General features: G+C 33.7%; 1 protein-coding gene and 1 long non-coding RNA gene across 2 annotated transcripts; both read left to right on the top strand.

Moving 5' to 3' along the window:
* The first annotated feature begins 2,732 nt into the window (after nt 1-2,732).
* Nucleotides 2,733-6,008, top strand: LOC109792360 (uncharacterized). The gene is made up of 7 exons (XM_083069956.1): nt 2,733-3,255; nt 3,353-3,456; nt 3,561-3,693; nt 4,011-4,114; nt 4,323-4,470; nt 4,558-4,698; nt 4,932-6,008. Exons 2-7 carry the CDS (start codon nt 3,416-3,418, stop codon nt 5,502-5,504), a joined length of 1,140 nt encoding a protein of 379 aa, XP_082926082.1. The 5' UTR covers nt 2,733-3,255; nt 3,353-3,415; the 3' UTR covers nt 5,505-6,008.
* A 3,141-nt stretch (nt 6,009-9,149) lies between these two features.
* Nucleotides 9,150-9,750, top strand: LOC145955268 (uncharacterized). Its single transcript, XR_014431900.1, has 3 exons — nt 9,150-9,194; nt 9,357-9,435; nt 9,564-9,750. It is a non-coding gene; the product is annotated as an uncharacterized LOC145955268 (long non-coding RNA).
* Nucleotides 9,751-13,220: the final 3,470 nt, after the last annotated feature.

The raw sequence follows: 13,220 nt of genomic DNA, 5'->3' as shown, positions 1-13,220 counted from the left end.
TTTACGTCGGGTATTTTCATCTTTTTACATCGGAATCGCAGCCGACTTTAATAAGGGAGACGTAAATTTACGTCGCCTATAAATTGACGACGTAAATTTACGTCGGTTCTTAGGCTAGCCCGACGTAAAAAGGGTACTTTCTTTTCTTTCATGTGTAGACATGGTGGTTGTCCCATCCACATAGACCTACAACATGAAGCAAATCCTTCATCTTGTCCAAGTTTCAAGCCACTCATTTCAAGGCTCCAGCAAGTCGATGACAATCTGTCCATTGCACCAAAAAGAGAAACAAGTGTGCAGCTGGACTGTATGACATTCTCATTTGAAGGCACGCATCATCATAATGCCTAGGAAAATCTGATGCCCTGCACATCCCAATTAAAATTTAACAAACTAAAAAATGAAGCAGAACGGCCCGTTCTGCTTGCAGAACGGCCCGTTCCAGATGAAGATGAAACAGAAAATAAACAAAATAATGGGTAGACGAAACTTACCTTAGTGCAGACTCTTACAGGACTTAGACTTAGAGTAATGTGTGCAAACAAGGGGCTTCGAGACTTAGAGTACGTAGAAGAACTTAGAGGCTTTTGTAACTTAGAGTAGAAGGGGCGCGCAAGAGTATGAGCCTTTCACAAAAACCTACGGGTCCTCCCCCCTATCCAGCCTCCCACTTCAGCACCTTGTGATCTTTGAGAAGATCATTACGAGCCCTCTCCTAGAATGTTTTTGTAGATTCCGAAAATTCGAGATCGAAGACGAAGATTTTATGACGCAATGCGGGCACTGGATGGAATAGACAGAGAATAAATATAACAACCTAATAGAGAACTAATTTACGTCGGACAGGTGTGGGTCCGACAAAAATTAGCAAATCTACGTCGGCTTGCATGTACGTCCGACGTAGAATTGCTAATTTACGTCAAACCCACACCTGTCCGACATAAATTAGCTTTCATATATTTACCGTTCTGCCACCGCATTTTTATAACGTCGGCTGTTCCTCTTTCCGACGTAATTTAGGTGACGTAAAAGCATGTTTTTGCACTAGTGTGTGTTAACTTTGCATCTGAAACGGCCCGTTCTTAAACCAAAATGACTCGTTCTGGAGTTGGGTTTTAACACACAAAAACCATATTTGGAACGGCCCGTTCCCAACTTTGGAACGCTCATTCCAAATTAGGGTTATAGGCCATTTTGGTGGTTTGGAACGGCCCGTTCCAGTTTAGGAACAGCCCGGGCTACTAAATCACCCTTATTGAGCTTTGAGCCTTCATATAATCTGTGAAAATCGGGGTGTTACAAGGCAAGTCGTGAATGTGTTTGGCTAAGATATATGATTCAACACATACGAAAAACATGTGGTTTATCTTCTGGAAAAATGACGTCGACAATTATATATGAAGATATTGCTGCATGTATTGCACAATTGAAAGATGGATACATAAAGGGATATAAAACAAAGCATATTCTACTGAAATTCTTTTTTACTCATGATCTTCAAAGGAATGGTGATATAAATGTTCAACAAGTCCGCTCAATTGACAACCTAACAGATCTCTTTACAAAGTCACTTCCAAGAAAAGTTTTTGAACAATTCATACACAAGATTGGACTTCATTGTATGGACGAGGGGGATAAATGAATATTTATGAATGATGTACTTTTTTTCCTTCACTAGGTTTTTATCCCAGAGGATTTTTTCTAGTAAGGTTTTAATGAGACATATTCTAAATATTTGAGATCTAAGGGAGAGTGTTATGAATAATATAATTAATGGCTCAATTAGTGGATGTCAATATATTCATTATCATTTATTACCATTTATATTTCCATTATGTATTATTCTCTTTTTGTATAATTGTTCAATTACCACATGTACTTATAAATAGGGTAATCCTTTCCCAAAGATAATACATCAGTCAGATTCTTTTTTCCATCTCATATTATCTTATTTGTTTTCTCTACTTTTCTTTCTTTTATAACAATATATATCTATCTATATATATATATATATATATATATATATATATATATATATATATTAATCAGTTTTTTTCTTTTTGTTTCTCAATATATCTACACCATAAAGTTTAGATATATTTTATTGTCGTAAAACCCAAATCTGGTTTTGCTAGAGATAAAATTATAACTAGTTGAAAGTGAAGAGCAAATTCATAATTTAAAAATTGAAATGAAAAATTATAGGGCGCGTAAAGGTAAAAAATTTTCACCGGTAATGCTAAATTTGAGTGTGTTATTTCGCACGTTTTCTCTGCCATTGTTTGCTGCTTAAACATCAAACTGAAAATGGTAATAAAAATGCAGTTTTATTACATAGCAATACCTATAATTTTTAATTACAAACAATGAGGCTTTGATATTGATTGCAGGACAAAATTGGTGTTTGAAGCACATATTTAGAGGAATGAACAGATCTTTTATATATAAAATAAGTATTAATATTTATAAAATAATAAAATATATTTGTTGATAAAGTATAAAAAAAATTTCTTAACAATTTATAGACTCCACATATAAGTATATAATACATTTTAAAAATATTAAAAATAAATATTTATTTTTTATTTAGATAAATTTTTTACGATTATTATAAAAGTTAATTTTTATGTAATTTTATTAATGTGTATGATCTTTTAATAAATAAAGTATAATATTATTAAATTATCATAATAAAAGACTCTTTTTTTTCTTCTGTTTGTGATAATCACTATTATAAAACCAAGTCTATAGTTTTAATCAATTATCAAATTATCTATTTATCAAACAGTAGATATTACTTTATTAATTCTAATATGATTACATGATATATTGGATGTTGAGTTTACTTAATTTTCTCTAATAATATTATATTAATAGTTTTTTTCTTTAAAGTTTAGATATATTTTCTTGTGGTAAATCCCGGATCTTGTTTAATTTGCTAATGATAAAATTATAACCGGTTGAAAGTGAATATCAAATTCATAATTTAAAAATTGAAATGCAAAACTTTAAGGTGGGGGGGAAGGTAGAAAACAAAGGTGGTAATCCTAATAAGTGACTATATCGTCTCAATCTTTGTCCAAATGATGGTTTTCTCTATCTTGATAGAATAAATTATAAACACATCTCCCTATCACCTTTTTTTCATTTCGCGCTTCTCCTTCTAAATTTTCAGATTTTTCACTGCTCTCATTTCGCTTCGGCACAAACCTATATATATTTCTCTCTCGTATTCTTTCTTCCTCGTAATCCAAGGTTTTCTTTTTCTTCTTTTTCTCTTCTCTCTCATCTTTTTTATTCAATTCAATTCTGTTCCTTCTTTCTCTGACTTTATCTTCATTCTTGATTTCAGACTATTCTTCACTTTTCACCGCAACATAGCCTCTTGCTAACCAGTTCTTATTTTCAAGTAAAAATGTTTGATGCGTTATGGAAGCCCAAGTTCTATACAAAGTGGTAATAATGCTTTTTCTTTAAGTTGTTTCTTTTTTTTTCTTCTTGTTTTATGAACTTTCTTTTTCTTCTTTTAAAATAATAATGAAATTTAAATTTGCAAACAGCAAATCACGCTTGAAGTTAATAAAGACTAGACTAGAGATGATACGGAAGAAAAGGAATGCCGTGCAGAAATTTCTCATGCAAGATATCGTCGACCTTCTTTGTAATGATCTTCATTACAATGCTTACGGAAGGGTAATTTTCTCAATTTGGTTTATCCGACATTTCACGGTGCTCGAATCTTATTCAGATTTTCCTTGTTTCAATCACAATAATATTTTTTTCAAAGAAATGCTTAATTAGTTAGCTAATTGAAGAAACATGTGCTTAATTCTAATTGTTTATTTGATTAAAATTATGTTAAAAAGGCTTCATATAGATTACATATTGCATTATTCATCAAAAATAAATTCATGTATCATATATTGTGATATTTTATTAACGTAACAGAAGAATATATGTATTAGGTTTATTAGTGAATTTGGATATTAAATTCTTTACATTTGACGCAGGCAGAAGGTCTTCTCGTCGAGCAAAACATGTCCTCATGTTATGAATTTATTGCAAAATTTACTAATTGTGTATTGGGTTACATTGGAGACCTTTGTAAACAAAGGTATGATTTTCTGTGTATGCAGTAAAAATATTCATTTCTTCTTTTGTATTCACTCACTCTTGTTGAGAAAGGGTCATTCATTATTATTATTTTTTTTTTTACCTCTATTTCAATTAAATCCGTTGACTTTTATTCATTTTCTAAATTTTCCCCTCTACAATGCCTTAGCCGAAATTTATAATGACAATGTTTTAATTTTCTTTAAAAGGGATATTCCTGATGAATGCAAGCAAGCTATTCAGTCACTGATATATGCTGCAGCAAGATTTTCTGACCTGCCGGAACTCCGTGAACTCAGAAAGTTGTTTACCGAAAAATTTGGGAAGAATAATCTTGAACCTTACATAAGTAGAGAGGTGATCACTCTTACCGTCCTTAAATTATTTTCTTGACTACGATTTTGATTTCATCACTTACTTAAATATTTGTTTTTGTTTAATTAGTTTGTTGAGAAATTGAGGAAAATTCCACCTTCAAAACAAATGAAGATTCAGCTGTTACATAATTTAGCAGAAGAATTCTCTATAGCTTGGGACAGCAAGGTTTTAGAAGAAAGACTTAGCATACCGTCCCAATTATACGAGGTGAGTTGTATTTATCACTGATTAGTAATGAATAAGTATTTGTTTCAGAAAAATATATATGAATTAGAATTGAATAATTAAAAGTGCATTGATATATTTTAATCTCATCTTGATTAGATGTCAGTTACTTTTCCTTGAATTGTGATCTAAGGAAAGTAAGAAATATATACATGCAGCTTGTTTTTAGGTTCACACTTATTCAGCTACATTCCAAAACATTGAACTTGTTGCAGGAGAAAGTCAAACTTGATCTACCAAATGATCATGATGGTGTGAAATGGCACATGAATAATGATGTTGCTGTCCCCAAAATAGAAATGTTTGCTGGAGGCAAACAGAGAGATGGAACAAGCTGCCATACATATAACAGAAATGAAAGCACCATTGATATCAGTGATGCCTATTGGAGGCTACAAAGCAGCACTGACGATGAAACAACTACAGACAGCTCATCCCTTGATGGCGATAAGGTTGATTCAAGTTCATCAGGAAGTGTGTCAGAGGATGATGCAGAAAATATATTGGAGATTCAAACCAAACTTGAAGAAAAGGGATATTCAAAGGATGATGAAGAGAAGATAATGGATGTTCTCTTAATGTATTACAGTAAGAAACAATCTCCTCATGAATCAAGCATTGGAAAAGATAAAAGCTCGATAGAAACATTAAGAGTTCATGGACGAGCTACTTCTTTGGTACCGGAAATGTTGAGGACAGCGAGACATGTGCATCCTAATCTGCCAGATTATGATGACTTGTGGGCTCGTTTTGCAGCTCTTAGGAAGACATCCCAACTAGCAGTTTAACAAACATAACATATATTCTTTCCTTTTTTCTTGTTTCATCATTCTTTGGTTAATCCAACGTTATTCTCACTCTCCTAATCAATATTTAGTTGCCATAAATGAACATATGACAATTGGGAGATACTCCCTTCCATTCATGCGTGTATTTTTAGATTGAAGTCAGAGTTTCAATCATTTTGAAAGAAATACAAGTAGGTGTTGTACTCATTTATTAAATTACATTTACAATTTCTGCAAAACTTGCTCTGATAAGAAATTGAAGCTAAAATAATTTTGTTCATTTTCGGCCGAATTTATTTGTATCGGAAATATTTGATCAAATTATTTTTTAGATTAATTAATAAATATAATATGATTATTAAAACATATTTATAAGTTTTTTGTATAATTTTTTTTTTCATTTTATAACAAATATGATTTTACGCAATTATAATTTTAAGTTGATTTTTAACTTTTATCTTTTTCTTTTATTCAATTCTTATAGTTTTTGTTTAACGATCGTATTTCATTATAACTTTAAAATAAATAAATTAATATGCTTAATAAATAGTAAAAATATTAAATAAGGCAATAAAAAATATTTAAGTACTTAAGGTAAAGGTAAAGATAAAGATGAATAAATCCTAATTTTGTCAAATGACAAACTTATAAAATAATCAAATAATTTACTAACTGAAATAACTGTCAAATACACTCGTAAAATATACTATAGATAAATATATTTTATTAAGGATATCACTCAATCAAACACTAAATTTTCAGAAAGGTAAAGATAAACAAATTTTGTTCTTCCAAGTTTCTATATGAAACATTTTCCATTCATTACACAAATCAACGTGTTAGTACAACTTTTTGAAACTTTTTGGTAGGAAAATATATTTTTTGAAGTTGATATCTTCTGCAATTTTGAAATTGTATAAGAATACTTTAAATCTTATATGGTTATTTTGGTAGAGGGTTCAATAATCTACATGCATATAATCTATTTCTGAAACTTTCTCAATTTAAAAAGTCTTATTTCACTTTATTCTTATTTGTCAAAAATAAAATATTCAATATTAATAATAAAAGTTATTTATTATCTTTTTTTAATTTTAAATTTTTATAAAAACTCTACGAAAATTTAAAAATATTTGCTTAATGTACTAACTCTTTTAGGTGTAAAATAGCTATTATATGTATATTATCGATAGTAAAATAAAAAAAAAATTAAGCTCTATGTATTAAACACAAACCTCTATTTTGTACAACATAAGACAAAAGAAACGTTCCAGATGAAATTAAAGTATTCTATCTTCACAAACTGACCAGATGAAAGAAAAGTCAATCTAGACCAAAGAAAAGTCAAAGTATACTCAAAATTCAAATGCATTATCATACGCAGACGAAGAATACTGAAAAGCGTCTGAAGTCCACTATTTATAACAAGAGATATCAATATCTTCTGCACTCAGAAGAACACACGAAGTCATCAAAATTATGAGAAGAAAGAAGAAAGATAAACAAGCGCGAATCCACAAATCAAAGTTGCGAGTGTCGTCAGAGACAATACACCTACTTTTCCAAAAAAGACAACGCCTCTACAACTACACTGGCGGAAAAAGAAAAGAAATACCTAAGTTATGATTAAACACTACAAGAAATTCATTAAATAGAAACTGATTTAGAGACTAAATTTATATAGTCACTTTAGCAACTTATTTAAATACTATTTTAGAGATCAATTATAGTTGGTCTCTAATTCAATCTCTATTGTCATTAATATTTTTAATGTAATCGGAGACCAAATTTTTAGTAACTAATAGTTTAAAAAATATTATTTATTTAATTAGATACAACTTTTTTAGTCTCTAATTAAAATCTAATCTGAGACAAAATTATTGGTCACTATTAAAACACTTTAGAAACCAATATTTTAGTCTTATGATGCACTACAATTAGAGACTAAATTTTCTAGTTTCTAATTTAAATATTACTAGAAATTGATTTTTTTGGTCACTATTGACTCAATTTAGATACCATTTTTTAGTATCTAATTGGTTTTTTATTAGAAACCAATGTATCAGTCTCTAATAAAAATATAATAAAAAACTAATATTTCAGTCTATTAAATTATTTTAGGCACAAAAATATTTTGTCTTTAATTAAAATACACTAGTAAATAGTAATTAATTTTTTAGTCATTATTAACTCATTTTAATTTTTTTAGTATCTAATTGTGTTATATTCACTACAAAAAAATAGATAATTAGTAGAGATTTTTTTCTGACGGTTTCAAAAAATCATCAAAATATTATAATTATGGAAATTATTTTGATCGCCACAAAAATAATTATATTTTTAGCGGTTTAAAAACCGCTACAATCTTTAAATACCTATTCCCCTTCCAACTAACTTAATTACAATATTTATTATTATTATTATTATTATTATTATTATTATTATTAAATGAATACAAATCTAAACGCACGCTTCTCTTTTCTCTCAAACTTATTTCTCTTGTAGCAAAATGAAGCGGTTTCAACACTTTTCCTTTTCGATTTCTCGATGCTGATTTTTTTTTTCTCCTTGAACAGAGACTTTCTCCGATGCGAACGTTCAGGGAGAAGGACAAGAAAAGATCGTAAACGAGGCGCAATCACCGTCAGAGGTGCGTGCACGTGGTGTTCTTGGTTTGTGGATTTAATTTTGTGATTTTTGCATGAACTATGCTAACGATCGAAAGAGAGTGAAATTGGGAAACATACCTTTGTTTTTGTGTTGAGAAGGTGAAAATAGAGGAAACGGAGGCGGCGTCAGAATCGGAATCAGAATTGGAATCTGTTGGAGGCGAATGCCAAGTTCTGCAGAGTCTAGGTTCAACTTGTTCACAAACTCATACTACACACACAAAATCAGATAGTTAGTTAAGCTTTATGGAATTTTCTATACATAATTTCTCATTATGTTTTTTCTTTTTTAATTTATGTGAATTTCACATTGCAAATTGTACTTCTTTTTTATTATTGTTGCATTTTTGAGAAAGAAAATGGCTCATAGTGTTTTGTTATTGCTCTATAATAGAAAAATATGTATATGATTTCAACTGAAATGGGGTGGGAAATTAGAATTAAAGTTCCTCCAAGCTTCACTATATATAGATCAATTTGATTTTGTCCCAAAATTTCGTTTGGTTGCATTGTGGAGAGAAAAATATATAAAAAGTGGGAAGCCATAAATAGTTATGGTGTTATTGAAAAAAAAGAAAAAAACTAATTGTTAAGAGTTTCTTCAAACAGTGAACCTGTGCTTTCTCCCTGCTTTAGATCCAAAGTACTTCTGCGTGGAGGAGTGTCTTGGAGTTATAAATCAAAATCCATTCTTGACCGTCTACTGTAGCTATTTTTGACGAAATAAAAAAAAAACTATATCTCAAGTTATATTAAATAAATATTACTTGAATTCTTAACTGAGTTTGTACTAAAGTAATAAGTATGGTGAGCAAATATTTGTTCTCTATAAAATTGCTTCAATTTTTTGTTGAATTTGAAAATTTTGTTCGGTTCAGGGACATACAAAGGGTCATATGGCGCTGCTTCATGTAAATACTTCTGCACGAATCTTACTTCGTTGAATTTGAGCTATGCTGATGTCAATGCGCTTCAACTGAAATCAATTATTCGACACTGTCATAAGCTGCAAATATTGTGGGTATGTATTGTGCCATTATGTGTATTGATTGCATTCTTGTGGATTTGAATTTAGATTTGGGGCTGATTTGGGGCTGATGTCTAGGGTTACATTTTTGTGTCTCTGTATGTGTGTTTAATGTCAATATTGAATATATAATATTTTCTCATATTTTGATTGAAGGATGTGGTTTTGCTAAATACTCTCAGAGAGATATGGCTCTAGAAGCTATTAATGGACTTAATGAACCTATACAATGAGAGTAAGAATTTTTTTTTGTATTTTTGATGATCCTGATTTTTTACTCCAACAATTTCTTCTTTCTTGTCACTTATATACTTATATACTGCATTAACTACTCCAAATCAACAAGTTCCTCTCTTTGTGCAGCAACAACCACTTCAGCCTCTTCAGCAATCTCCTTCATTAGCTCAGATGTTGTCCCAACAGACGCAGACTTTGCAAGCAAGCTTTCATTCATCTCAGCAGTCCTTTTCCCAGCTTCAACAACAATTGTAGATGATGCAACCTTCTAGTCAAGCATTGACATTACAGCAAAATGCAGAAACTACTAAAAAGCAGGTATGTTTTGTTAAACTCTGCCAATATTATATTTTAATTTGAATTCTGTTAGCTGTTCCACATCTCTCCTAGTACAAGGTGTCACAAGTTGACTACTATTCTTGCTTAATTTGCTTTGATTAGACTGATCTATGAAGTTTGGTTCAAATCAGTTGTACAATGAAAATAAACTATGCTGAGAAAATATATTGCTTACTCACTATTATGAAGAAACGCTTTGGAAAAAAATTAAAGTGGAATCTTCTTTTGGCTAACTTTTGACATTTTAACGTTATAGACCCACATAGTTCTCCTATAATAGCTAGTATTTGATAAAATCAATAGAGAATTCACACATGTAATTCTTTTGTAATCTAAATGCTAATAAGCTTTCACGTAAAGTTTTTATCTTGGTTAAATATAAATTTAATCTCTCATAATAAGTTTATTTTTAGTTTTTGAAATTTAAAATTAATATTTTTAATAATTTTACAAATATTTATTTTAGTCTCTTTGGCCCACCTGCAACAACAAATTAGACAAGTTATGCATATGTGAAGTTTTCACTAATATTTTAGTCTCTTAAAAATTTGTCAATAAGTTGGTCATTGTAAAATAAGTTACTAAGTTGGTCATTATAAAATTAGTCACAAAATCAGTTATAAAAAAATTGGTCATTAAATTAGTTTTTAAATCGGACTCTAGATTGGTAGCTAAAATTAGCAACCAGTGGTTTAGCTACTTTCTACAATTAGTATCTAATTCAGTCACTTATTGATTTAGTAACTGATTTTGTTAATTTGGAGACTAAAAATTTAGTCTCTAAAGATAAGTTTTCTTGTAGTGAAAGTCAGACATAAAAGTGAACAACCTACGAAGAAGACTTCACGTAACACAGATTTGGCAAGTGTACTATCCGTACCGCCATTCCGAGCTCGAACTCGGCATCTCAGTGCAAAGTGACCTCGGACACACGCTAGGCGACGTCAACTCGACATTTAAACAGGTCACAACTAATCTCGGGCCCAAGGCCCAATGAAACCCTAATCCACACCAAGGTACGTGCATTACTTATACGAGACTCATACTTCCACAAACCCTAACTTTAGCATCAGAGTCTCTTTTGCAGGTACCACCCCCATCTTGGAGCACCAAGCGTACCAGTGAAGGAGGCTCGCCGATCTTACCCAGCAGATCGTCCCCTACGACTGATCTCCGGTAAGAACATTTGGCGCCCACCGTGGGGCCGATCAAGACAGCTCTTATTAGCCACCCGTATGGTTTTCACCAGAAGCCATAACAGAGGAGTAACAGACGACGTCGATCACATGAAAAGCATGGACAACGAAGCATCATTGAGAAGACTGATTGACCAGGTCGAGCAGATGCGGCAGCAACACGCCGCCGATCTGCAAAACATGCGTGCCAAGCACGAAACTGACCTAGCAGCGATGTGGATCGCTAATGAGGCTGGCCTGGTGGCGCTGCACGCTGAGAATGAGCGGATTCGTGCCCAGCTCCCTCGACGCCCTTCTGATCATCCTCCTCAAGCGAGAAACCAGCACGAGGAGGAGGGACACTCGGTCTCTCAACCCCAAACGGCGCCTAGGGCACCGAATCCACGACCTTCCACGCATCGGTCTCACGCACCGACCACCAAATCGGCCCATGAAGTCAGCAATGCTCTTACTCATGTCGCAGAGAATCAAGTGACCTTCCGCCGTCACCCTTTTGTGGATGGCATCATGGAGACGCCACTCCCTCTCGGATGGAAGCCTCTCCACCTTGACTGTTACGACGACACGACGGACCCGGACGAGCACATCGACCTGTACACCACACAGGTAAACCTCTACACTAATAACGATGCTATTCTGTGTAGGGTTTTTCTGACCTCGCTTAAAGGGGCCGCACTCAATTGGTACACCCAATTGCCACCTAAGTCCATCGACAACTTCCACACTTTGGTGAGGCACTTCACGGCCCAGTATGCCACCAGTCGACCCCACCATGTCACATCAGCCGCCTTGGCTAGCCTCCGCTAGGGCGATGATGAGTCATTGAGAGCATTCATGGAGCGTTTCGCCAACATCTCGGTCAAGATCAGGAACTTAAACCCTGAAGTCGCCTTGCACGCCATGTTCATCGCACTCAAGCCCGGACCGTTTATCGACAGCCTGTGCCGTGAGGCTCCTTGCGACATGAACGAGCTCCGTGCCTGCGCTGCCGGGTACATCCAGATGGAGGAGCACTCCACCTTCCGTGACCAGGTTCGCAGAAAATCACACGCGAAACATGACAGTGGCCACAAAGACAAGATGAAGGTCACCAATGACAGTCAGTTCAAGAAAGTTGCTAGGACAAGCAAGGGGGGGAGATACGACTTCTACACTCCCCTGAACACGCCCAAAGTTCACATCCTGGAGGAGGCCAGTAACAGCTGTAGACACCCAATTTCGTCCGGGGGCACAAAAACAAGGAAATAGACCTCCGTTATGAAGGGAAGGAGCTTCCGAAGGAGGCAAACAACAAGAAAGGACATCAGAAGGCCTAAAGGCCAAATAAGGTGGTTTAAGTAGCCCGGAACGGGCTGTTCCAAAATCGGAACGGGCCATTCCGAACACCGGAACGGGCCGTTACAATATCAGAACGGGCCATTCCAATGTGATTAAAATACCTAAAGAGGCTTGGCTGGAACGGGCCGTTCCAATTCTAGAACGGGCCGTTCCAAACAAGCCAATTTTGGAAAGGGCCGTTCCAGAATGGGCAACCCTGTGTTAATTTTTACTCTGGAATGGGCTGTTCCGTTTTCAGAACGGGCCGTTCCAGGGTGTGAAATTTGCACATAATGAGTGGCCAAGAACAGGCCGTTCCGAATCCGGAACTGGCCATTCTGGCCCCCCCTTCTGATTCCTATAAATTGAAGCCTCGAGCACAGTTCTCCAGGGGGGCAGACAAATTTCGAATAAGACTCCTTTGAGCACGAAAATTCTCTATCTCTCTCCCTTCTATTATATTTTTTTTAGATTTTTATCGCATCTCTATATTTTCTCTCTCTCCTATTGTATTTCTTGAGATTTGTGAGGCATACTGTAGTGTGAAAGGTCGCCACAAAGCACCTTTTCCATATTTGAAGATTCAATAAAGCTTGTTCAAGAGGTATTTCAGCTAATCTTCTTCTCTTCCTTTTATTTCTTATCTTTATCTCTTTTTTTGTTATAATAAACGTCATAATGTAGATATTTTAGGGTTAATCGCTTAATTTATATTTTAAGCATGATTTATATTTTAAGCATGTAAATAAATATTAATAAAGGGAATTCAATATTTAATTTATGAATTCTTATAATGTTAACTTCATCATAGGGTACCAATTGAGGGCGCTGTAGGGGTGCTTAATACTTTCCCTACACGTAACCGACCCCCGAACCCAATTCTGGTTATCAAGGTCATAGTTGGATCTTTAAAAAACCTTTTCTTTTTCCA

This window comes from Cajanus cajan, chromosome 2, assembly GCF_000230855.2.
Source record: "Cajanus cajan strain Asha chromosome 2, NIPB_CcT2T_4, whole genome shotgun sequence".
Lineage (NCBI taxonomy): Eukaryota > Viridiplantae > Streptophyta > Magnoliopsida > Fabales > Fabaceae > Cajanus > Cajanus cajan.
The sequence above is the reverse complement of the archived record's forward strand: the minus strand, read 5'-3'. Positions and strand labels throughout refer to the sequence as shown.